Source organism: Eptatretus burgeri, unplaced genomic scaffold (genome assembly GCF_056783735.1).
Source record: "Eptatretus burgeri isolate ZD-2024b unplaced genomic scaffold, Ebu_testis_v1 Ebu_testis_scaffold_3153, whole genome shotgun sequence".
Taxonomy (NCBI): domain Eukaryota; kingdom Metazoa; phylum Chordata; class Myxini; order Myxiniformes; family Myxinidae; genus Eptatretus; species Eptatretus burgeri.
This window is the reverse complement of record NW_028225101.1, coordinates 387,299-414,455: the sequence shown is the minus strand read 5'-3', so window position 1 is coordinate 414,455 and position 27,157 is coordinate 387,299. Positions and strand designations below refer to the sequence as shown.

At 47.1% G+C, this 27,157-nt stretch overlaps 2 protein-coding genes across 13 annotated transcripts in view; one reads left to right on the top strand and one right to left on the bottom strand.

Moving 5' to 3' along the window:
- LOC147006806 (uncharacterized) overlaps nt 1-12,080 on the bottom strand; it is a 46,390-nt gene extending 34,310 nt beyond the window's left edge. For 2 of the 5 annotated variants that reach the window (XM_085867856.1, XM_085867857.1), the window contains exon 1: nt 700-1,242. In XM_085867856.1, the coding sequence (XP_085723982.1) occupies nt 700-944 (245 nt within the window). In that variant the 5' untranslated portion in view covers nt 945-1,242. Of the gene's footprint in view, nt 1-699; nt 1,243-3,079; nt 3,137-3,243; nt 3,355-7,464; nt 7,947-11,982 lie in introns of those variants that run through there. The other 3 variants (XM_085867859.1, XM_085867858.1, XM_085867860.1) reach the window with 3 other exon arrangements.
- LOC147006805 (F-box/LRR-repeat protein 4-like) overlaps nt 8,003-27,157 on the top strand; it is a 37,842-nt gene continuing 18,687 nt past the window's right edge. The window contains exons 1-4 of one of the 8 annotated variants that reach the window (XM_085867866.1): nt 8,003-8,788; nt 10,589-10,788; nt 18,487-18,569; nt 21,748-22,176. In XM_085867866.1, coding sequence (XP_085723992.1) covers nt 18,529-18,569; nt 21,748-22,176 — 470 coding nt within the window. In that variant the 5' untranslated portion in view covers nt 8,003-8,788; nt 10,589-10,788; nt 18,487-18,528. Of the gene's footprint in view, nt 8,789-10,588; nt 10,789-17,396; nt 18,067-18,486; nt 18,570-21,747; nt 22,177-27,157 lie in introns of those variants that run through there. The other 7 variants (XM_085867863.1, XM_085867862.1, XM_085867868.1 and 4 more) reach the window with 7 other exon arrangements.

The following is a 27,157-nucleotide window of genomic DNA, read 5'->3' as shown; positions in this document are numbered from 1 at the left end:
GTTTTCTCCACAATCACTTGTCTGGTTGATGTGAAATTTTCAACAAAGGAAGGACTCCTTTTGGAGAATATTTTATTGATAAGTCGGACGTCATGGGTCACATGGTTTTGGAGCGACATTGGATTGAAGGAAGAATTTTGATTTATTTTTCTCTGAAACCGCTCAACAAAGAAAAAGAAACTCAGCATTTGTCATCACCTCCCCAAGGGGTATGGAGAGGGATAATGATGACAGATGACCTTAATGCTGACGAGGGATTCCAACCATAATTGGATGAATCAAAATCCTTATTCAAAAAATATAAAACTCCGGTGATCTGATCCGATGTGAATGAATAATTAAATTTATGACGTCATCGGCCGCTTGGTCTGGCAGCCATATTGGATTGAAAATAAAAAATGTGAATTTTTTTCTTCTCCAGAACCACTTCACAGATCGATGTGAAACTTCAGACACATGATCAACCAGACATGCTGAACTTTTTAAAGAAGAAGAAGCTGCTTCCATCTGAAAGTAAACTCGATCTACGAGGACTCTGCTAATTTCAGCAATAAGCAAGAGCAGACCGGGTCTCAGGCACATTGACGATGAGAAAAAAAATGGGTTGTTAAGTTATCCAGTAAAACATTATCGGACGCTGAAATGTGTGTTCCAAGAAAAATGGTTGAATTTCAGCATAATCCATGAATCCATCCATACCTGTGTCCCTGACTGTGGCTAGTGTGGAGTCTGCCGTGACACATGTACCGCTGGAGGAGAAGACCACGATCACGAACTGCGTGTCTCAGACCATTGGCACCTTTATACACATCAATAAACCCAAACCTAATCTCTCGGTGCCAGAGCTGAAGGCAATGAAAAGTCTGAGAAACAGGAACCATTTGACCTTTGCACCAGCAGACAAGGGCAGCGCAGTGGCAGCAATGGAGAAGGAGTTGTACCATGGTAAAATCATATCACGACTGGAGCATCTGACCCCATTCCAAAGCACCAAGGGTCCTTGAACATCGAATGTCCATGCTCAAACGAGCAGGCAGGCTGGGCAACCAGCTTTACTGCAGCAAGGGTTCAGCACCCAGACTGCATGGCCTTCCCAAGATCCACAAACAGAATGTCCTTCTGAGACTCATCGTGTCCTTCGTCGATGCACCATCTTACCGGTTGTCCGGCTTCCTAGTACGTATCATTGGCAGACTTGCAAGAAAGACTGATAAAACGGTTTAGAATAATGGTAAATTTGTCGAAAGGATAACAGAGGTTAGAATCCAGGAAGATGAGACGCGGTGATATCTTTCGATGTGGTTTCACTTTTCACCAACATCCCAGTCGATCTGGTGGTGAGTGTCTCGCTCGACCGGTTGAAACATTCAAACGATTGGAAAATAGCTTGTCAGAACAGCCAACGAACACCTGAGGATGTTGCGAGCCTGCTGGAGATTCATCTGAACAGCACGACCTTCATCTATGACGGTGCATACTACCGACAAATGTTTGGAACGGTTGTGGGTTCACTTGAGGCTTCGGGGCTTGAGGCGACAGCGCAGATGTTCAGTTTAGACACACACACACACACACACACACACACACACACACACACACACACACACACACACACAAACACACTTGTCATGTGACAGGTGGAAAAATTTGGCTCTGAAATTGAGAAAACACGTGAATGTGGTGAACGGCTCAGAATTCGAGGGTCATCAAATGTATTTTCCTTCAAAACTCACAAAGAGAAACCATGTAACCTTTGTAAAGGACACCGATTTTCACAAATTGCTTTCGAAACAGCCACGAGGCCAAAACAGTCACGAGGACGTGCCCGGGCGGTGTTTGGCTCCGGGCGTGTCTGGGCAGTGTTTGTTTCTGGACGGTGTTTGGCTCCGGACGTGTCTGGGCAGTGTTGGTTTCTGGACGGTGTTTGGCTCCGGACGTGTCTGGGCAGTGTTTGTTTCTGGACGGTGTTTGGCTCCGGACGTGTCTGGGCAGTGTTTGTTTCTGGACGGTGTTTGTCTCCGGATGGCTTGGCTCCGGACACGTCCAAGCGGTGTTTGGCTCCAGGCGTGTCTGGGCAGTGTTTGTTTCTGGACGGTGTTTGGCTCCGGACGTGTCTGAGCAGTGTTTGTTTCTGGACATTGTTTGTCTCTGGATGGCTTGGCTCCGGACACGTCCAAGCGGTGTTTGGCTCCAGGCGTGTCTGGGCAGTGTTTGTTTCTGGACGGTGTTTGGCTCCGGACGTGTCTGGGCAGTGTTTGTTTCTGGACATTGTTTGTCTCCGGATGGCTTGGCTCCGGACACGTCCAAGCGGTGTTTGGCTCCAGGCGTGTCTGGGCAGTGTTTGTTTCTGGACGGTGTTTGGCTCCGGACGTGTCTGGGCAGTGTTTGTTTCTGGACGGTGTTTGGCTCCGGATGGCTTGGCTCCAGACACGTCCAAGCGGTGTTTGGCTCCGGGCGTGTCTGGGCAGTGTTTGTTTCTGGACGGTGTTTGTCTCCGGATGGCTTGGCTCCAGACACGTCCAAGCGGTGTTTGGCTCCAGGCGTGTTTGGGCAGTGTTTGTTTCTGGACGGTGTTTGTCTCCGGATGGCTTGGCTCCGGACACGTCCAAGCGGTGTTTGGCTCCGGGCGTGTCTGGGCAGTGTTTGTTTCTGGACGGTGTTTGTCTCCGGACTGTCTCCGGCCAATCCTTCTGTTGTATGGAAGGAATGTGTAATTTGTTCTGGGAACCGGCGATAACTCGCCATCCATTTTCAAGAGACATGATGGGATCCTTTACGTCACCAATACCCCCACGCTGGCAGACGGTCCTCTCGATCTACGTGCTTTGGTGGGATGGTGCACACATCGATGTCTCACCCTTCATGCAAAACACCAGGATGAACATTAACATCAGGATCAAGATTCCCACCATCTCGATGAAGGAACCTCAAAGAAATCCCACAACCCTGAAACCTCCAATCTATGGTGGAGAAAATAATGAAGGATCATCACGTGATCGTGAGACAACAGGAATAACTATTTCTACTTCCATCACAATTCATGTCACGACATCCCGAAGGGAGATTTTCTCTTACTTACATGGGATGTGAAACGTCATCACTACACTTCCCTTTCTTTTTTCTTCTGAAAAAGGACCTGAGATGAAAAAGATTGAAAAGTCAATTTCTTGTACATTTCCTGACCGAGGTATATCCAAAAGAGAAGTTTTAAAAAGTGTAGATGGAGAAAATAAATATATTTACTTTAGGCGTTCCCAAAGAGAAGTTTTCTTTTTCGTTGGTCGAGGAGGATGTGGTGGTGACTGGTTCACATCAACGTCTTGTGAATTCGGTGACTCGTTCATCGTTTCTTTCCTGGAAAACAACACTCTTCTTAAGACCAGTAAGACCGACCCCTTTAGGTCCCTTCCACACTTTAGATCTTCGAGACCCGTGAGACTGCTGAGACCACTGGACCCCTGAGAGTTTAGACCACGAAAACCCCTCAGACCTTTTAAGACCCTTTCAAGACAGTTTAGATATTTACATCCTTTGGATCCCCTTTTCGACCGTTTTAGACCCTTTAAATCCTAACTTCATTTTTGACATACTCTTTAGAGTTTAGACCATTCGATCCTTTCGACCCCAGATACATTTAGACCTGTGAAGACCCTTTAGAAGCTTGGACTTTTTAAAACATTTTTGGCACCTTTTAAGCTCTTTTTTTACTAAATTTTTGCATACCGAGTCGAGGCTCGTAGAAGAGCGAGTACACTGAACGGATCAGGACGTAACAGACAAAAACAGGACGTAAAACACGCATGCATGGGGTGGAGAAGTTGTACACAGAGGATGTTTGGGGTTAACAGGATGGACACAGAGGATGCATGGGGTGGAGAAGTTGGACACAGAGGATGCATAGAGTGGACGAGATGGACACAGAGGATGCATGGGGTGGAGAAGTTGGACACAGAGGATGTTTGGGGTTAACAAGATGGACACAGAGGATGCATGGGGTGGAGAAGTTGTACACAGAGGATGGTTGGGGTTACGAAGACAGACACAGAGGATGCTTGGGATAAACAAGATGGATACAGAGGATGCATAAGATGGACGAGATGGAAAAAGAGGATGCTTGGGGTGGAGAAGTTGGACACAGAGGATGCTTGGGGTGGAGAAGTTGGACACAGAGATGCATAGAGTGGACGAGATGGACACACAAGGAAGCTCAAAAGGAGGGAAAACTGTAAAAATTGAAAGGAGGAGGGTTTAGGTGGGGTTAACAAGGGTAGAAAGTATCATGGGTTTGGATTGGGGATGATCTGAGATGGTGATGAACAGCTGTCCTGAAGACCTGGAGGGAAGAATGAGATTGAAGAGGATGTGAAAGTTGACTCCTCAGGTGGGAAAAGGATGAACAAATGAGTGGAGGAGAGCAGTGATACTGGATTCAGGTAGTTTCACTGGAAGGGGGTTGATGGTAAGCCGTGTGTGTCGTGGAGAAACCTTGGGGGGGGGTGCAAAGCACAGAATGAGCAGAGGGGGTAAGACGAGAAAGGAGGTGATAGGTGACAGAGAGACCACTGACCTGTCGGCGATGGTGAAGTGATAGGCCCATCGACTCAGCTTCATCGTGGGGGATTCCAATAACCGTAAAGGCCTCCGTTTCCACGGCATCAAGCTGAGCAAGACGTGAGGCAGGGGAGTCAGCCTAGAGAGGAGAGCAGTCCTCCATCAATCTGCAGATGAGGATCTTGTTGGTGGATAGGAGTTCAGCTGTGCCAAGGAAGGATGTTGTGGGATGCCCAGTCAGCAGCTGGCCTTGGAGGCCAATTTTGAAATATGGTTTGCCCAAGAAAGGTCATGGCTGATGGTGAGACCCAGGACTTTGAATGACTGAACTTCCTCAAGAGGATTGGTAAGATAGTAGATAAGAGGAGGGTTTGCCAGATGGTCCTTTCGGAGTGAGATTTGTCAGGATTGGAAGACATATTCCAAGTGTTTGACCAGCTTGTGATTTTGTCAAGGTCTGAAGAGAGGAAAGAGGCTGCTGCCTGCGTGTAACAAGGATGACTGAGGATGTCACGGCAGAGGGGGGAGTGATCAGCAAATAGATAAAGAGGATTCTTCCAGAGAGTGAGAGAGATAACTTATGAAGATCAGGAATAGGATTGGTCCGAGAACACTGCCTTGACTTATTGCAGCCATGACAGGGAGTGGAGATGAAAGGATCTTGTTGAGAGCCGCATGTTGGCTACAAGAGTTGAGGAAGTCAGTTTGCCACGTGTGGAGTTGGCATTGGATGCCATAGGCAGAGAGTTTGGAGAGTACCGCAATATGCGCATCATCCATTGATGGGTGAGTCGAAGCAGCATGAACAAGGTGGAGTGACCTGGTCTGAAACCAAATTGGTGATCTCAGATGAGGCTGTTGGAGAAGAGGAAGGATTTCATTTCAACCGTGATGCTCCATGATCTCGCTGATGATTGGAAGGAAGCCAATAGTTTTGCAGTTAAGGAAATCAATTTTTGCTACTTTTTTATGCAATGCGGTGATGTTGGCGGATTTACAAACAGATGAAAGATGACCGAAGCCAAATGATAGGGTGAAAAGGGCAGAGAGAGGATGTGCAAGAGCAGCAGAGAAGGTTGTGAGGACACATGAGCTGATGCCGTCCGGTCCAGTCGCAGAGTCAGAGTCAAGGAGTGAAATAATTTTCTCCATCTTCTCATGTTATGTGCAAAAGACACAGAATCCAGGATCAGTTGTGTATGACAGGGAAGGGTGGACACCGAGAATGGGGGGTTGGAGACACAAGATTTTGAATCAAACACAGAATTGAGGCATTTGGCCTGCTCATGAGCGTAGTCGGCTGTGATGCCGTATGACGAGAGGGAAGGGATTGGAAGGGGAGCATACTCCAGCGATAGGCTTTACAAGGTGTGATCAGGTTTTAGAGGAGGGAGACAAGTTTGAAAATTCAATCTTGAGGTTGGACAGATGTTATTTTCTGACTCTGCTGAGAGTGGACAAACACTTGTGGACTTTTTAGAATGAGCTGAGATTGCCTTTGGTCAGATTTGCCTTCCCAGAAAGAGAAAGTTGTTCCAGATCAACTGCCTCACCACAGTATTCAGTGGACCATGGGCAGGATGAGGGCAAGGATAATTGAAGATGAGATGGGATGAATCTGTATGAGAGAGAGACAGACAGACAGACAGACAGACAGAGCCAAAGACAGAGAGCAGGTGTCTGTGGATGAATTTCCAGGCTGAGTTAACATCAGAAGCAGTAGATATGGGAGACCGCGGCAGACACGACATCAGCGGCACAGACAATATGCCCTCTGTGCCGGCACAGACAATGGTGATACCCTGTGACCTTGTGCTGCATACGCACGATGAAGATCAGGCCTTTCAGACCCAACGGGCCAATAATTTTCCATCAAATCAAAGTTAAAAATCAACTTTAAGACCTAATCCTCATGCAACCCAACGACGATCACCCGCCATCGTTAGACGCGTGTCTGTCCCACTTGGGACTGTTCATTACCCCGCGCACGTGAAGCAAAAAGTGGGGGTTAAGCAATCGGTGCACGTCGGTCCGTCCGTCCATCTGTCGGATCAGTTTACGGTCGTGAGTTTATGATCGCAGAACAATTAATTTTAATCGAATGTTATATTTTGAACACGAATCAGAACGTGAACGGGAAGACAAGTTTCTCGTTTTGACGAATGTACTTTGGCTCTAAATTTGTCCGATCACACCTGCACAGAGAGGAGTGACGGTATTTTACTCTATCTACCTGCCTGTCAGTCAAACATAATGGAAAAAAAAATCATTGCAAGCAGAAAAACGTACTGTTTAATGACGTCACAAAGGACACAACAAACAGGCACGAATAACTCGTGTGACGAGTTCCACAAGGTGGTGTAATAGACGCTGGGTAAAACGGCGTCTCGTTTAACATCCACCACTCGTTTAACATCGTTTAACATCCACCACCGACCGGTGTTGCTTGAGGAGTCTTCCGGCTGAACATCTACCCGATGGACGGTGCTCGCAATGATGCCTCGCCATACGTGCGAAACACCAGGATGGCAGTTTATAGCTCGGTCGGGATTCTAACCCAGACTAGACTGCCCAGAGGTGAACGTGCACACCTCAAGGTGAATTACTGACCCCTTTGTGTGTTGCAAAATATTCACAAAAGGGATTCTCTGATTAAACTTCAAATCAATCTGTTCCTCTTCATCATGAAGAACTAAAGTCTGAAAATGTAATCTTCAAAAATGGCGGGAACATCTGATCATCCGTCCATTTGTTTGTCTTTCTTTTGTCTGCATCGACGGAACGGTTCGAATCCCGAGCCGGTTATAAACTGCCATGGCGGTGTTTCACAGTCACGGTGGATAAATCGGGTTAAACTCGACATGACACGTTGAAGTTCATTCAATGTTGTGAAAATTAAACCGTGTGACGAACCTTCGTTGCGTTTTCCTCATGTACAAGATGTTCCTTGAAGTCAATAAAGTCCGAATTGAGCGGAAACTCGGCAAAACTGCAGGAACCACGGATGATGATGCACGTCGAACCGAGCGTTTAACAGATCTACACCCGATTGTCGTGACGTCACAATAGCCAGTCCTTCTGTCCACGTCACCGACTCGCACGTCGCCCAGCAGCACAAATCGTTAACCAAAGAGAAATCGTGAACGAAGAAAAACCTTCAAAGAAAGAAATTATCTCGAGACATGTTGAGTTGAGGAAGTCGCGACGACGGACACATCCGCGGAGAAACGAGAAACGAGCCACGCGAGTGACGTCATGACGTTAAAACGTAATGACGTCATCACGTACTGCGATCATATCGTCGTCGGCAGTTGCGTATAACTTGATAAAAAACCTCCGAGCTGGAAACAAATTGGTTCATCATTATTTATTTATTGCCGAGCATTCACGAACATTTTGATCATCACGATCATGATAATGGTTTGTATTATGTTTTTTTATCCATGTAAGTCCACTGTGCTGTCACGAAGCTGTGAAACAACAACAACAACAACAACAACAACAACAACAACAACAACAACAACAACAACAACAACAACAACAACAACAACAACAACAACAACAACAATCACCGGAGGAGGAGGCTCTTCAAGATGGCTGATTAAAACTAGCACCGCAAGCCGCAGTGGTGATCTGCAATCAAGGCGGGTTTCTGTGTTTCTTGGTCTCGACGACGTGACGTTGGCGACGAGGATTAAAGTCGACCGAGTGTTCACGGTCAAGATGGTGGCACTTGGAGGGAGAGGGACCGGTTTGTCTGCTATTCGAGGTATAAAGTCGTACGACGCGACGGGCGACGCGAGCGTCGTGAGTGTGCGATGGCGAGCTCGGCTCGAAGGGTTCGAATCGCGTGCGGACAGCAGAGGCCTAGTTGTGGATGGTGCAGCAAAAACACGAGTACAGCCTTGACAAGTTCAGCATGGATGCCACAGATCCCTGGAGCTTTACCCCGTTTCAACCGGTTCCCCGCAGTCTGTGTTTCCACAAGCGAAGGTGGACCACAGTTGATTGGAGGGTCAGCAACAGGGATTGTAACACACCTGACGTCCAACTCGACAGCTGGTGGATCAGCCTGGTACAACCACTCAAAGTCACCGGCCCAGCGGGTCTTCACTTCGGACTCTTGCGTCAAGATCCTACGACCCTCTGCTGTAACTGCAGTGCTCCGAGGGATGGGCTTGGATGAACGCAATGCGCGAATTCCCCTGTAAGCGGGATGAGAATCACTTGTCCACAGGTGATGCTCTACTCCCTCACAGATTCCTCACCCATAGACCTCCTTGTCCACCCTTAGTGCACGTACAGTTTTATGCCTCTGCTCCCTGAACAGCTCAGCTGTGTCATTCAGCCTGGACCTGCGACTCTGGTCAATGGTGTCCAGTGTCCCCTCAGAGACAAATGTCAGCGGAACAAGAGGGCGTGCGAGGGGAGCGGGAGGGAATGTCAGCGTAATGGGAGGGAATGGGAGGGAATGTCAGTGGAACGGGAGGGAATGCGAGGAGAGTGGGAAGGAATGTCAGCAGAGCAGGAGGGAGTGCGAGGGGAGCGGGGGGAATGTCAGCAGAACGGGTGGGAATGTCAGTGGAACGGGAGGGAATGCAAAGGGAGTGGGAGACAATGTCAGCGGAACAGGAGGGAATGCGAGGGGAGCGGGAAGGAATGTTGGGGGAGTCAAAGGGAATGTCAGCGGAGTGGGAGGGAATGTGAGGAGAGTGGGAGGGAATGTTGGGGGAGTGGGAGGGAATGTCAGCAGAGGAGAAGGGAATGAGAGGAGAGTGGGAGGGAATGTTGGGGGAGTGGGAGGGAATGTCAGCAGAGGAGTAGGGAATGAGGAGAGTAGGAGGGAATGTTGGAGGAGTGGGAGGGAATGCTAGCGGAGCGGGAGGGGATGCGAGGAGAGTGGGAGGGAATGTTGGAGGAGTGAGAGGGAATGTCAACAGAGCAGGAGGGAATGCGAGGGGAGGGAATGATGTGGGAGGGGCAGATTGTTCCCATTTATAAGTGAAGGGGTTTCTGTCATCTTTCACCCCTCGTCTGATCCATAAGAAGAAATATCTTCATCACAGAAGTCTAACAAAGGAAGAATCCGAACTACAACTGACGGATCAAGTCTGAGAAAGAAAATGTTCACACGTTTTGGGATCTGGATTGGATTGTTTTGCCGATTTTTTTTGTATGCAAAGTCGAGGCTCGTGGAAGAGTTGGAACACTGAAGGGATCAGAACAAAAGTAACAAGAGAGAGAGAGAGGGGGGGGAGAGTGGTGAACACCAACAGGTGAGTTAAAGGACAAATTCGAGGGAGACTTGGACAAACTAGGGATGTGGGAAGGAATGAGGGTTAGGGAGGGAGAGTTCATCAGTACTTTGACGATGAATCTGTCCCGATTGCACGTGGAAATGGAGGAGGAAGATAATACTTTTAATCTGCCTCCCGAATTGAAAGAAAATAAAAAATTATGACAAACAGGAAACTTACTGTTTTTAAGGATGTAATGAAAGGACACAAAGAACAGTGTTCCATCTCCACCTCGAGGCACTGTGGAAACTGAATTATTGATTGAATTTATAATGATGTAAAATTCAAACTTGTCTTAGTTTAGTGCTTTGAAAAAGAATTTAAGAAATGTATTTGCTGAGAAAGCTTGTAACGAGCAGACGACGCATTTCTCTGTTCAAGTCGAAAACAACCTTGTAAAATCTTATCTGTTTGATGACCATTGTCTGGTGACCATTTAGTCAGCAAGGCAAACCATGGCTCCTTTCTATTTCCCCCCCCCCCCACACCCCTTCCCGAGGCTGAAAACAGCACTCCAAAACAAACCAAAACCTCTCTATGTTGCAAATTTGAAGTCCACAAAAGTCCATCTGATGTCATCATAAAAACTGTACGTATACTCAAGATTCTACGTAAACTTTAAGTCTTCAACTCGCAATATCATTGTGAGTTGAGGCCTTCCTTCCTGTGCATGGAAGTGTTCTTTTGTTTTATCGAATAAACTGCTTGCATGTAAACGTACTCTTTTTTACTGTTTTGAGGGAGCTGGAAAACCTGCTTCGACAGTTGGCGACGAGGATGGGATGACAGCCTCCAGCCGCGGACAAGGATTCTGCCTGGCCACGGGTGGACGCCAACGGAGCCAAAAGTGAGGAATCTCTGCTGGAATGCTTGGTTTTCCCAATCCCAGGCAGACAAATTCTCCGCGGAAGGTGCGTAGTCTCGAACTGAGCTTTAAAAGGTGAGGATAGATGCCAAGCTGTTTGTTGGATAAAATAAAGGACCTTTTAAAAAAAAAATTATTTATTGACTGCTCTTATTTTCTTTTATTTCTTTTATTTTTAAGAAAAGAATGCGAATTCCCTGAGATCGGATGACATCTGGTATGTTTTATGTCACAGGGTGGGGGGCATAAGCATATATCACGACAGAGAAATTGGCCAGAAGGACTAGTAACGAGGGCATTTTATTGCAAAAGGTTACAAAAGGCCCCATTTTGGACTGAGGGACCCATTTTCTACTGAGGGACCCATTTTGTACTGAGGGACCCATTTTGTACTGAGGACCCCATTTTGTACTGAGGGCCCCATTTTGTACTGAGGACCCCATTTTGTACTGAGGGACCCATTTTGTACTGAGGACCCCATTTTGTACTGAGGACCCCATTTTGTACTGAGGACCCCATTTTGGATTGAGGGCCCCATTTTGTACTGAGGACCTCATTTTGTACTGAGGGCCCCATTTTGTACTGAGGGACCCATTTTATACTGAGGGACCGATTTTGTACTGAGGGCCCATTTTGTACTGAGGGACCCATTTTGTACTGAGGACCCCATTTTGGATTGAGGGCCCCATTTTGTACTGAGGGCCCCATTTTGTACTGAGGACCCCATTTTGGACTGAGGACCCCATTTTGGACTGAGGACGCCATTTTGTACTGAGGACACCATTTTGTACTGAGGCCGCCATTTTGTACTGAGGCCGCCATTTTGTACTGAGGACCCCATTTTGTACTGAGGCCGCCATTTTGTGATCATTGCCAGCCACAGCACATGTTCGGTGGTGTCGAGTAAACATATTCACAATCGCCATGCGTCATCATGTGTTATGTGTGGACAAACATTCTAAATCAAGAAAACATTCCAAACGATGCAGGTGATGATGCAGGGACAAGCCACGTACAGACACACAACAAAGTCTCCGTCATGTTCTCCACGTTGTGTTCTGTACGTGGCTTGTCCCTGCAAGTCGGACAAAGAGTAATCCTTTTGGTTCTGTGGAGGATCCGGTGATGTACGCGCGATGATGAGACCAACCAAGCGCGAAATACTGAACACGGGTCTTCACCTCAAGTCACTCACTGTTTGAACACCACACGATGGGGAGGAGGAACATGCGGACAAGAACAGACACATCGGTTTCGGACAAGTCTGACCGTAAAGAGCCCTCTCAGCGCTCACGATCTTCATGGCAATGTCCCAGGTGTCCGTCCTGGCCCTGGCGCGCGCTCGTCCGCCCTGGCCCCGCCCCCCGCGTTTTGATATCAAGCCGCGACGGAGAACCCCGCCCCTCTCTCTTCCCCTCTCCTTAACTCCGCCCCCTTCCACAAGCCCCGAACGCCTCGTCCACGGCCTCGTTGACAGTGCGGGCTCCGGGCTCATTTGAAGAGGTAAAGGAAGGGGTGAAGTGGGAACTCTCCTGAAAAATCAGCTTTGACGCTTTGAAGTTTTAAATTAATAATCTTTAACTGAGAGAAATCATCTTTAACCGAGATGTCATCGGGAACTGACAATGTGGGGACATCAGTGATGGGGAATGAACCCGGAAACTTGAATAAACCCCAATGGAAGTGAAATCACCTGAGGGGGAGATGGGGGTTCATGACGGGAGGAAAACGGGAAAAGAAAGTACGTGGGAATGAAATAAATAGGGAATAGGAAAATGGGGAAAAGGATGGAGGGAAAGGATGGAGGGAGGGTGAGGAGAGGAAAGAAAGAGAGGGGGTGATGGTGGGATTAAGGAAGGACAGGGAGAGGGAAGGAGGGAAGGAGAACGAATGATAAGAGTTTCCTTTTACAAGGAACTTCAACACACAAGGCCATGAGGTCCTTCAAGCTTGCGCAATGGTTGCCAACCTATGGTTGTTCGTACTCGATCCGTTTTAAACACTGAACGTCAACCAATATGAAGAGAAAACCCGAGGGAACGACAAACAGAACTTCAAGGGACATTGGGCCACACACTGGGCCACACGCTGGGCCACACACTGGGCCACACACTGGGCCATCATGCTGGATCCTATGCTCCAAACAATGGAGCAAGAATTCCCGATGTTCACGCCTGCTCGGACTCCGTGCACTGCACGCACACCCCGGTGATCATAGTGGTTTAACCGCTGTTCCCAACCCACAAGGCAATATTCCCAGCACGATGCGTCTGTTCGTGGTGTTTTACATTCATATCCCATGTCCCCTCGCTCCTTGTCTGTGAACCATTGGCGGTCAATGAAAAAATATATCTAACCACATATATCAACCACCACCAACCACATACCTACATCCACACACACACACACACACCACCATCTATCTACACACCCTCACCATATACACAACCACTAACGATACACCACCATCCACACATCATCCCCACCCACGTCTATCACCGACACACACACCACCATATAAACACAACCTCTCACACCACCAGAACCCACATATCACCATCCACACAACACAATACACACCTACAACTCCCATCACCATTCACACACCACTATCCATACACCACCGTACGTGGAACCCACACATCACTATCCACACTCACGACCTACACACCACCATACACAAACCATCACCGTACAAGCACAACAACCCAACGGACATCGAAGCCGGTTCACCAAGAAAAATCACAGAATCTTATGATTATGACATCACAGTTCACGTGGCGGTGCAGCCGTGTTGGAAAAAATGATAAACGTTGGACCTCTGTAACTCCGAAACCGCTGCATGGAAAAAATTGAAACTTGGCACATGTGAAGTAAGTACCCCCATGGGAAACTAGTGTGATTTTTTTTTTAATGATGATGTCATTGATGGCTTCGTTATGACGTCATAATTGCACAATGTCAAACGCTTTATCCGATCAGTATGAGAAATTTTGAGGGTAATCTCGGGCTAAATTGTATGGGGGGAAACATTGATGATGTCATCGGTCACATGGTTCAGCAGTCATTGTTTTTAATATAAAAACCTTAAAAAATCCTCCTCTCCGAAACGGCCGAACAGATCAAAGCGAAACTTTACAGGTCTGATCGCCTGTCCATGAGGAACAAAAAGTTCTCCATCTATGACGTCATCGGTCACATGGTTTGTCAGCTATGATTTTTTTTTTTGAAGAATAAACCTTTATAAATGTTCTTCCACAGAACTGCTTGACAGATCGAGGGAAAACTTCACCTACATGTTCCCCAAGGCTTGGGAATACCAGGGTATTCACGAATATAATTAATAGGTCACATGGTTTGGCAGCCATATTGGATTGAATGAAAATCTTTTTTTTTTTTAAATTCTTTCTTTGGAACCGCTTCATCAATCGACGTGAAACGTCATCATTATGATCGAGTCATGATGGGGGAATATACGCTACGTTTTCAATTTCAACCTGATCAGATGCATGGTCTGGCATCCAGAATCATTTAATATTTGGAATCTGGGTTCAGGGATTGTAAATCAAACTTGGTACAAGTCTGTACAATGATGTAATAATGTGGGCGGAGGCATCTCTGGTGACGTCACGACGTCGAAGAATGCCCTTCGAGTTTGCTAATGCTCTTGTGTACCACACTACATCTATCTATGACATCACTGACAGTTATTTTTGCCATGGCAACAATTCATAGAAGCTTTATGTAATTAGTTGATTCTCTTGTGACACTCATTACCATCAAGAATATTAACAAACAATATGTTGGGACTTGGTTCTCGGTTTAAATATCTTTGTTGAGCGGAGATGAAGGTCCTCGGACCCGAGCTTTCGTCTCTCTTTTTACAGCATTGACATTGTGGCCAACCAAGACCATTTGATGAAAACCCAAAAGAGTGTATACATTTCCTGAAGTTTTTTTTCTCGTAAGCAGAACAATTTTTTTATTGGAAAAGGGGGAATACTGGGAAACTTCGATTGTAATGACCTCTGCCATCGAAGGTGGACGCAGGTGAAGTTTTCACCTGTTTGTTTGTTTGTCTGTCTGTGGACAGGATACTGTATCTTCAAAAGTTATGGACGAGTTATGACAAAACTTGGTGGGTGAGTTGGTGATGCGACAAGAACAAGCCGATTCAATTTTGGTTCAGGTCCGAATCCAGAACCAGCCGATCAGTGGAATACAAAGCCGAAACTGTTTAACCTGGCAGATGTATACGCTCTACCGAGTGCTGTTCATGTTCAAAGATGGGGGTTTTTTTTGGCTGAAACACGTTTGTATTGTGGTTTGATTGGTTTTAATTGTTCAGGACAATCGTGTTGATCTCTGATCCTCTTTCATGAGGTTTGTGCTTTTGTGAAACCTCAACGTCTCTTGAAACAACACCATCCTTCTTCTCAACAAGGACGCCTTTCATCTCCACCTGGCCAGAACTTGAACAGAGCCGCCATTTTAATGGAATGTCTTCCAACCAAACAAGGTATGCCCACTGATCTCCATACTAACTCGATGGGTTGCCGAACATTTACTTCTTCATTAAAGAGACCGAATCGCCCAACATCAGTGCTCGACCTCACTCATGCTCCTGTGGCTGAATGGAAGCAAATCCCCGCAGCAATGTTCCAGCATCTGGTGGAAAGCCTTCCCAGAAGAGTGGTTTATACCCACTCGTTATCCCACAAAAATCCCACACAGAGTAGAGCGAACATGGACTCAGCATCATACTGGTTTATACCTACTCGTTATCCCACAAAAATCCCCTACAGAGTAGAGCGAACATGGACTCAGCATCATACTGGTTTATACCTACTCGTTATCCCACAAAAATCCCCTACAGAGTAGAGCGAACATGGACTCAGCATCATACTGGTTTATACCCATTCGTTATCCCACAAAAATCCCATACAGAGTAGAGCGAACATGGACTCAGCATCATACTGGTTTATACTCACTCGTTATCCCACAAACATCCCATACAGAGTAGAGCGAACATGGACTCAGCATCATACTGGTTTATACCCACTCGTTATCCCACAAAAATCCCATACAGAGTAGAGCGAACATGGACTCAGCATCATACTGGTTTATACCCATTCGTTATCCCACAAAAAATCCCATACAGAGTAGAGTGAGCATGGACACAGCATCATACTGGTTTATACCCACTCGTTATCCCACAAAAAATCCCATACAGAGTAGAGTGAGCATGGACACAGCATCATACTGGTTTATACTCACTCGTTATCCCACAAAAATCCCACACAGAGTAGAGCGAACATGGACTCAGCATCATACTGGTTTATACCCATTCGTTATCCCACAAAAATCCCATACAGAGTAGAGCGAACATGGACTCAGCATCATACTGGTTTATACCGACTCGTTATCCCACAAAAATCCCATACAGAGTAGAGTGAGCATGGACTCAGCATCATACTGGTTTATACCCACTCGTTATCCCACAAAAATCCCATACAGAGTAGAGCGAACATGGACTCAGCATCATACTGGTTTATACCCACTCGTTATCCCACAAAAATCCCATACAGAGTTGAGCGAACATGGACACAGCATCATATTGGTTTACACCCCCCACTCGTTATCCCACAAAAATCCAACACCTTCAGACTCCATACAGAGGGATGACCGGAAATGTCGCCTGATTAAGGATATAATTAAATAAGGCCGTAAATTATCATCAGAAAGGTTGTTTTAATTAACCGGAACATCCAGTTTTCACCCTTGCACTTCCTTGGAGTTTTCTTCATGTCCATGCAAAGTTTCAGGATGTTAGGTTTCATGGTTTTGGAGTTATGGAGGAGATCAAAACATAGATCAATTGCTGTACCTTCACACCAAGAACAAAGCCAGACATAACGACACACACACGCACACACACACACACACACACACACACTCATACACACGCATACACACACACATACACACACACACACACCACACACACACACACACACACACACACACACACACACACACACACACACACACACACACACACACACACACTCATACACACGCATACACACACACACACACACACACACACACTCATACACACGCATACACACACATACACACACACACACACACACACACACACACACACACACATATCCTTTCAGCCCAGAACATCTCCACACGGCGGGTCCACAACCCCCATCGCAGGTCCACATCAGTAGATTCCTCAACATCAATGGACCCACAACGTCAAATGTCGATCATCGAAAAATCATCGACATTGACGGCACGTCGTGCGCAATCCAATGGCCCGACCTTGTCGATCCAAATTCAACCATTTACAGGGCAGCTTGGTGAGTGTTCCCCCCATGCCCCCCAACCAACCCCCATGCCCCCCAACCAACCCCCATGCCCCCAACCAACCCCCATGTCCCCCAACCAACCCCCATGCCCCCCAACCAACCCCCATGCCCCCAACCAACCCCCATGCCCCCAACCAACCCCCGTGCCCCCAACCAACCCCCATGCCCCCAACCAACCCCCATGCCCCCAACCAACCCCCATGCCCCCCAACCAACCCCCATGCCCCCAACCAACCCCCATGCCCCCAACCAACCCCCATGCCCCCCAACCAACACTCTTCGCACTGCATCACGTGAATCAGACACTCCATGAGAACGTCTTTACGAAGGAAATCGGTTCATGATGGTGAACATTTAAACACGTGATGTTGATGCTTCCTGGTAGTGATGAAACGGAACCGAATGTGTGACGTCACTCAATCCTGGCACTCTGATTGGTCGAAGAAGCGAGCCAAAAGTACTTCCTCCTCGGGCGACGCCCATGTTCATCGTTGTGTACATCCATGGGGTCAATGTGAATGTTCAAGGCACGATCATGAGATTACCCGACCACAGGTAACCAAGTCATGAGTTGTAAATTTAAAGAGTATTAGTGTAAAATGTCACACAGGCACGATGGGCCAGCTGGCCAGTTCAGAGGTTTAATTTATTTACAAATATCAGCACAACACCGATGTAACACGGGAAGTGTGGCAAATCTAGATTTTCGTAGATCTAGGAAAGAATTGAAGGAGTAAAATGTGCGATGATAAGATTAAAGTAGGTTTTTGAGTAAAAAAACGTGAAAAAGTGATGACGTCATCTGAACGGAGCACAAACCGCCGTTTCCGGATGTTGGGGGCGGAGTCAACGGTGACGGACTTCTCAGCGCTTGTTCCTGGTCGTGGACTTCGCTGGAAAAGATCGTCAGTGTTGATACAGGAGGCCTCAAAACGTGCAGGTCTTTGTTACCTCCACCTGAACTGTCCAGGTCTTTGTTACCTTTACCTGTACTCTCCAGGTCTTTGTTACCTTTACCTGTACTCTCCAGGTCTTTGTTACCTTTACCTGTACTCTCCAGGTCTTTGTTACCTTTACCTGTACTCTCCAGGTCTTTGTTACCTCCACCTGAACTGTCCAGGTCTTTGTTACCTCCACCTGAACTGTCCAGGTCTTTGTTACCTTTACCTGTACTCTCCAGGTCTTTGTTACCTTTACCTGTACTCTCCAGGTCTTTGTTACCTTTACCTGTACTCTCCAGGTCTTTGTTACCTTTACCTGAACTGTCCAGGTCTTTGTTACCTTTACCTGTACTCTCCAGGTCTTTGTTACCTTTACCTGTACTCTCCAGGTCTTTGTTACCTCCACCTGAACTCTCCAGGTCGTTGTTACCTTTACCTGTTCTCTCCAGGTCGTTGACCTTCACCTCGGTTTTTCTTGTCGATCCACAACAATGAACCGAAATGGAGGACGGTGGCGACGCCATTCGTCACGGTAAGTACCGGGGTTTCTTCAGGGTGGGAAATCTAAATATCGGATGTACCAGCCCAAGTACCCGTCGCTTCGCTGACGTATTTAATCAAATGACGTCATGTTGTTCTTCATGAACATTCTGCTCCATTCTCTCTATCATTAACCCGAGGTCGTGATCCATCTGCTCGGAAGTTCGCTCACATCATCCTCATCCATCCTCGCTGATGATATTTATACACGAGCAAATACAACCCGTCGGTTTGCTGAGGGAAGTATTAAGGGAGAGAGGATGGAGGGAAGAAGAGGAGGGGTTGTATAGAGAGGAGGGAGGGGGAAGAAGAGGAGTGAGGGGTCGAGATAGGAGGCAGGGGGAAGAAGAGGAGGGAGGGAGAAGAGGGGGGGAGAGAGAATAGGTGGGAAGGGAGAGAGGAGGGACTGGAGCAAGAGAGGACAGAGGGGAGAGAGGAGGGAGGGGTGGAGAAAAGGGGAGGGAGAGAGAGAGAAGGAGGGAGGGGTGGAGAAAAGGGGAGGGAGAGAGAGAAGGGGGAAGGGAGGGAGAGAGGAGGGGGAAGGGAGAAAAGAGGAGGGAGGGGTGGAGAAAAGGGGAGGGAGAGAGAGAGAAGGGGAAGGGATGGAGAGAGGCGGGTGGAAGGGAGGGAGAGAGGAGGGAGGGGTGGAGAAAGGGGGAGGGAGAGAGAGGAGGGAGGGTGGAGAAAAGGGGAGGGAGAGATAGAAGGGGGTGAGGGAGGGAGGGGTGGAGAAAAGGGGAGGGAGAGAGAGAGAAGGGGGAGGGAGAGAGGAAGGGGAAGGGAGGGAGGGGGAAGAAGAGGAGTGAGGGGTCGAGATAGGAGGCAGGGGGGAAAAGAGGAGGGAGGGGTAGAAGAGGGGGAGACAGAGAGGGGAGGTTGGAAGGGAGAGATGAGGGACTGGAGCAAGAGAGGACAGAGGGGAGGTGAGAGAGAGAGAGGAGGGAGGGGTGGAGAAAAGGGGGAGAGAGAGAGCAAGGAGTGGAGCAAGAGAAGACAGAAGGGAGGAGGGAGGGGTGGAGAAAAGGGGAGGGAGAGAGAGAAAGGGGAAGGGGGGGAGGGGTGGAGAAAAGGGGAGGGAGAGAGAGAGGAGGGGGAAGGGAGAGAGCAGGGACTAGAGCAAGAGAGGACAGAGGGGAGGAGAGAGAGTAGGGAGGCGTGGAGAAAAGGGGGGAGAGAGAGAGGAGTGGAAAGGGAGGGAGAGAGGAGGGAGGGTGGAGAAAAGGGGAGGGAGAGAGAGGGAGGGAGAGTGGAGGGGGAAGCGAGGGAGAGAGGAGGGAGTGGAGCAAGAGAAGACAGAAGGGAGGAGGTAGAGAGAGGAGGGAAGGTAGGAAGAGAGAAGGGAGGGAGTGGAGAAAGAGAGGATGGAGGGTTGGGGGAGCTCGGAAGGGAGGGGGGTGAAGAGCAAGGAGGTGTGAGAGCGCCTCACCAAATATCGCCATACACTCTGGGAGGGGGGGGTTGTTTGCGAGTTAGATGGGGGAGAGAGGAGGGGTGGGGGGTGGGCTAGTGAAGCCGGAGAACAAGGAAGAGTGAGGAAAGGGGTTTGGGGGGGGAGTTAAACACTCCAGTAGAAGGGTGTGTGAGGAGAGGGGTGGGAGTCCACAACCATATCTTGGAGATGTATGAATCGATTTTGTTCAACCTTTGCACAAATACAACACACGATAGTACACATATGCCCCTCCTTTGTTTTGCGACGCGATCAAAGATGTCTGACGAGCGGCCATTTTAATTGTAAAACCCCCGTTTTGAACACGTCCTCAAACCTCTCTCGGACGTGCATTTACTGATGTCGATCAAACCTGGCACACAGAGAATGAATGATGGTTTACAGATGCACGTCGTTTTTTGCGAGATCAGATCCAAGATGGCCGACTGGCAGCCATTTTGTTACTTAAATGTTCCCCCAACAATTTCTCAGCCCTGCACGGTCTGATTCCATTCAAACTTGGCAACAGCACAGCATATGATGGCAAACACGTGGGCCTCGTTTTATTTTTCAATCTGATGAAATACGGTCGACTGGCGGTCATTTTAGTTAAAAAAAGACCCTGGATCGAACGTCCTTAACCATTTCTCAGACAAAAAAGGAAATGAAATCGATGAAAGAATAAAGAATGGGAATAAGACTTATTGAGAAGCCCTCGCAATGCATTTTGTCCCATAAACACACTAGACATGAGGAAAGGGCTAATTTGAACGGATACTAATGAAATATCTGGCTCGACCGCCATATGTTGTGTGCCAGAGCCTCGGGGGAGAGCTGACTTCGCAAAACCACAACATTTCCACCAAGAGAATTGTGGTTTCCCCCCACCCTAAACCCCCTGCCCTCGATAAACTACACTGACGTAAACCATACTTGGGGTACCCTGAGCCAACATGAAAGACTTGGTTTGATTTGGTTCAGTTTTTTTGTTTTTGAAGAAAATATAAACAAACAAATACGAACTGAGCTTTACGTATTCGATAGAAATTCCGAGAATGGAATGAGTGCGGATCATAGGTGGACGGTCTGCAGTCCAAGTACTCGACGTTTAAGTAATTAATATCCATTGGCTCTCAAGTAATCTGTGCCACTGTTTCATAATATCCCGAAACATTTTAAATGAGTTGATTAAATTTATAATAATATCATTCTCTGTTTTGTTGCTATGCCAAACAATGGCTCAAACGGTCGTTGCTAGGATGCAGTGCCGACGTCATCAACATGGCCGACGTGAGCCTCCCTTACTGTTTGTAGATCTGCGAAATGTCATTCTCACGTCTTCACAAGGGGTGGACTTATAATCTGGATTTTTTTTCTCAACATGTAAACGGTGTATTTATATTTTCACTTGTAATATGCTCAACGCCTTTTTTAAAGTTGCATAAGTTTGATTTTGGAAATCAATATTGGTGGCAAATATAGATTTTTGTAGATCTTTTAGCATTTAACGAGTAAAATGCACGATTGTAAGATTGGAGTCAGTTTTTGAGTGATACAGTGGGAGGGGGGGAGGAGGGGAGGGGAAGTGATGACATAATCTGAGTTCCTGATAACCACAACAAGTGCAATAAATAATGACCACGTGATCTACGAGTGCTGGATCGCGATTGTGGATTTTATTCCAACAACTGTATGTAATACACTTGCATGTTGAGCCTGCTCTGCACTTCCTGTTCAACAGGACCAGGAGAAACCAACATCATGGAGATGGACTCGAACTGCAGGAAGACACTGAAGGTTTGTTCACGCAGCAGTCTTTTCCCGAGCTGTCTCAATACGTGAGCCAAGTTCTGGATCTGAGCTCCCACTGCGGAGGGAATTCCACCAGAAACATGGAGGGTCCACCTGACATATGTCCCCTCGCCGGGGACTTCACGGACGTGGCCGTGCCGAGCACATGCGGGGCGTCGTGGGACCACTTGTCCCGATGGACAACCGGACGTTGTCCCAAGAATCCCGAGTGGTGTAAAAGCCAGGATTTCATCGAGTTACTTTTCGATGAGCCCGTCTTCCCGACCAGGGTCTCGATCTTGCAGATGTACCACCCTGGACATGTGGTTCAGATTCTGGCCAGGTCATGGGATGAAGGTGAAGACTCTGATGTGGACAGGTACCAATGACCCTTTTTGTTTGAATCTCCAACGAGTCTTAAAGTCTTTCTGCTCGCGAGTCCAAAAGGGACGAAATGACCAATTATCGTTTGCTTTGGGAGTATGTTGAGCCTCTGACCGGTCTTAAATGATGAAAACGGGGTTTCAATGACATATTTGTTGTATAAATGGACTAGTTACCTGGTTTTTATAATATTTGAGCTTCAGGTAGTGGACAATATATTGGAAACTCCTTGGTAAATGAGTGTATATTGAAAGCACGAACTTCCACACAGGTGTGGCCCATGTGTTATTGAAGCAAATGACATCCCAGCACGCTTAGGGTCATGTGTAAAATGCTGCACAGGCCTGGTTGCCTACAACAATGGTTAGCACGGCTGCAAGAGGAACAAGTCTGAAGACGACGGTGGTTCACGAGCGGTATTTGACGATGTAGATTGTTTCAGAAGTCAAGGATGAGACAATGTGATAATTTTTGACCAAGTTATAAAAATGATCAACATGATGTGGTACGAGTGACGGGTGATCAACATGATGTGGTAGCTGCAAAATGTCGAAAACCCGGTTTTGTTCAACAACTTTAAAAATTTGACCTTTGCATAACCTTTAAAGATCACAAAACAATGTTGTGGACATTAAAATAAGGAAACAGGAGACGTGCTATAGCTTATTGGAGTTAGTTCATCGAAGAAGGTCGAAAACCCGGTTCGATTCCCACAACTTTGAAAATTTGACCTTTGTGAACTTTAAAGGTCAAGGATTATGTCCTTTGGTGCAAAACTTCCTCTGGAACATTCCAGGAACAATATGACGTCATATAGGCTGTATGGCATTTCGCACTCCTCGGATTATCCATACTTTGATGAAATCAGCGTAAAAACAAACTTGAAGGGGGCGCCACGGGCAAGGTGTTTGAGATAGAGCAAAATGGTTTCAAGACTTTAGGTGGGGAATGACCTCAAGATTATGCATAAAAAATATTGTCATCCCAGCTCTCAAAGTTTGAGCGGTCGTATGATTTTTATGTCAAAACTCGAAATTTTCTAAGTTCGTGACCTTGTGACCTTGACCTTGGGACGAAAATGAAAAAATCGAGCTCCGTGGGGCTATGCAGGTGCCATTGGGCTAACTAAATACCGAAACCCCTGCCAGATTCGACAAACCCCCGAGGAGAAGATGCTCATTGTAATCGGCTCCCCCCGAAAAACACACGTTTTTTGGGCGTGGCTCCGCCCATAATGAGCGCACCACGCCCATTCTCAGGAAAACACAACGAGATCATGATATAAACCTCCCACCCAAATTTTATCAGGATCGGATCAAAACCCACGGAGCTATGCTCGGGACAGACAGACAGACATACAGACACACAACAATAACGAATATAGTGGTCACTTATTTTTTCCGTGAAAATATTTTTTCGTGAACCAAAAACCTCAGTGATGAGTTTTGTTCCCCTTTTTTGCAGCTTCTTAGCCTTGTGTTTATTCTCCATGCTTTATTTTCCCCCAATCTCATTTGTTCGCTGCTCTTAGAGCACCCTTATTCTGGACATTTCCATCTGTCTGTCTGTCCGCGAAACTTTGGTCAAGCCTCGGGGCTAAACCACTCAACCGATTCCAATGAAATTTGGTAGGTTGGACCAATATTTCTGGGAATCGTGTGCTTTCGAATATGGGACCCCGGGCCCTAGCAACGGCCCTTTAAAGTGGTCAAAAAATCGAAAAAAAATCGAAAAATCGAAGCTAAGACTTCTGTGCGCAATCTATCTCGCTCCCTTCATGCCAATTTGCAGCCCGAACAAAAAATATTTGTAGGAGATAGGTTTTGGGCGAGTACATGTCGAACATTTCAGAAACGGTTAATTGCGAATATCTCTAAGAGAAAGAGTGATTTTGATGAAACTTGGGTGAAATGTGTACAATGTGGCTCGCATGTACACAAAAATGAATGGTTGCTATCCACACCTCCGTTGCTTAGCAATAGCTAAAATATTTTATCGTACATCGTACACTTATTGTGGACTGTACAAAAACATCAATACCTCCGAAACTGGACCTCCGAGGGACCTGTTTTTTTCTGTGCCCAAGGAGAATGTCTTTCAGCATCATATAAAAAAATAAAATCTTTAGCGAATATGTAAATGGGATTACCAGGGCTGCCATTTGTTAGCATCTCTTTGGAAACATGCCTGAAATTTCACAAGGCGGGTCTCTGGGTGCAAACTAAGAGGGCTGTGATAATCATATTTATTGTGCTAAATTGATTGATAGCATGGACATGAATATTGGCTCGTCACGTCGGCCAGCTTTCCATCTAGAGCGAGCAGCCATGTCACCTCCCGGCTTGTTTGTTTATCTTTCAGTTTTTGTCCTGTTAGTCTTGTGCTTCGTTCATCTTCCCTTCCTACTTTTCCCCGACCTTCCTGCTGTCTGGTATAGTCGGCGTTGCCCACCTGGCAGGAAGGTAGCCTCGTGCTTCCTTGCCACCACCTTACTCCCTCCCCTTCCCCCCTCCCCTCCCGTTCCTTCCTCGTGTAGTCCCCTCCATCCCCAGGACTCTGGCACGGCGAGCAGGTGCCATAACTGCGTTTGATTCAAGTTTGAGAAAGCAGGACCCGTTCCACCAAGTGAGGTATTTGGGTGGACGGTAATATTGGGTGTGCTGGGGATCAAGGCTGAGGATATTTTCTGTTTAATCTCCTTGGCCCACGGATTTGAGGTATCCTTTCAATCAGCTGACAGCCTTGCCGAGCTGACAAAGCTCTCTCTGACCATGAGAGGGTCGTGACGGCCCTCCTCCACAACGACAGTGTTACTGATCATGATGTGCAGTGTCGGTTGTCTTGATATGTTGAAGTGAAGGCCCCACCACGGTATATCCCAAATGGTCTGGGTACGTGGACCGGGACTCGGCAATATCGGGTTAAGTTTCGGGTCAAGGAGGATGGCACGGTGACCCATGTCCTTAATGGGGTAATCATTGGAATGGACCGTGAGCAAGTGTTTTACGCAGGATGCCGCAGATGCGGACAGGATGACAATTCCCCCATCCACAGAGCATGTGTGTTCACCCAATGGTTTGATGAGCATGACACTGATGTTATCCATGTGTCATGGCCTTCTCAGTCACCAGATCTGAACCCAATCGAGTATTGATGGGATGTTGAGGAGCGACGCCCGAGACAGCGTTGTCCATCTCCATCAAACCGGTGTGAGTTGATTGACTTTCTTGTGGAAGAATGGTGTCACATCCCTCCTGAAGAATTGCAGACCCTGTTGGACTCTATGCCACGGCACATATAGACCGTACAGCTGCACATGGTGGCCCAACGCCTTAAGTGACTTTACATTGATGTTTCCATTTTTTTTGTCCACTACCTGTAGTTTTTTTTAAATGTCTCTTTCTTCCTCCAACTACCGATTGTCAATCCCCACATTCTCTGCCCCTCACCATCCAACCCCCCCCCGAAATCCGTTAATTGATGTTCACCAATTAGTTCCATTTGAAGACCACTTTGTGGTCGACATATCGAGACCGCTAAGTGATTGAATGCTTTTCCGGATCTCGCATGGAGATGTACCTGGAATACCCGGTGTTGGCTTAATGGTTAAGGTGGCTGGCTCAGAGCTTATGCTGAAATAACGTATTCTCACGTACGGATGCGAGACATGGACACGAACCAAGACCATGCTGAAGTCATGAGATGGTTGCTATACACGAATGCTCCGCATGGCTCTTGACGTCAGTTGGCAACAGCACATGATGAACGTCCAGCTCTATGACGACCTATCGATGCTCACCACTAAAATCGAGGCGAGAAGACTGCAACTAGCGGGACACTGTTTACGCCACCCCGGGTTACCTGCCAGCCAAGTCATCACATGAGAGCCCAAGCACGGGAGGATGAAGCCTGGGCACCCTCCCAAGACTATGGTCAACACGCTCCGAGAAGACAGTGGCGCGGCTCATGCAGATGAACTGAACACACTGATGAGGGAGAGGAAGGAGTGGAGAGTCCATCATTGTGCCCGATGTTGGCCCTTAAGGCTTGAGTCGACGTAGTAGAAGTAGTTGAAATAACACCAGGTGGGTTGACTCAGCCTGTCATCCTTCTAAGGTTGGCAAAATGAGTACCATATTACTGGTAACAGGGGCACTGCATCAGTGGCACAGTCCAGAAAATTATGTAACCAGCAGCCATAGGATGCATACGAAACAACAATAACAACAACATGTACCCAGTCTCGTTGCCATCTGCACTTGTTTCAATCACACAATGAAGGAGTTGTTTTGATATCATACCGGGAGAGTGTGGATGTGGTGTGGTGTGGTGCGGTGTGTGGTGTATTGTTTCACCACTCAACTGCAGTGTGGGAGTTATAGAGACTAGTACGTGCCCGTACGTGCGTGGCTGTAGGTGCAAAAAAAAAAAAAAAACACTTGCCAGAAACAACCATACAGGCTGTTCCTTCGCTCACGCGTGCCCGTACGTGCGTGCCCGTATGTGTGTGGCTTTACGTGCGTGAACGTACGTGCAAACCAAAAAAAAACAAAACAACAACTTTCAAATAACTACACAGGCCGTTCCTTAGCTGTCGTAAACGACGACTGGATTGGGGCATTGTGTTAAAGAAAATTGAGAAAGAATTCGAGAAAGTACAGAAATCGAGAAAGAAAGAATACAGTCAGTCGATAAATGGAGAAAAAATCGAGAAAGAATACAGTAAGTCGTCACTATCCGGAAGTCCAGAAGTTAAGTCTTCACTGTCTGGAAGTTCGCATGTCGCAGTTACGATTATTGGCATTTTAGTTTTAATGGCCAATTATTCAATTAGCGGCAACGTATTTTGCCTTTTCGCAATGTCATCGCAAGGAAAAACACAAAAAGAAGAGAAGAGAAAAAAAAACGTACTTGCAAAAAAATGAATAAATACCCCCCCCCCCAAAAAAAAAAACTTTCAAACAACCACACAGGCC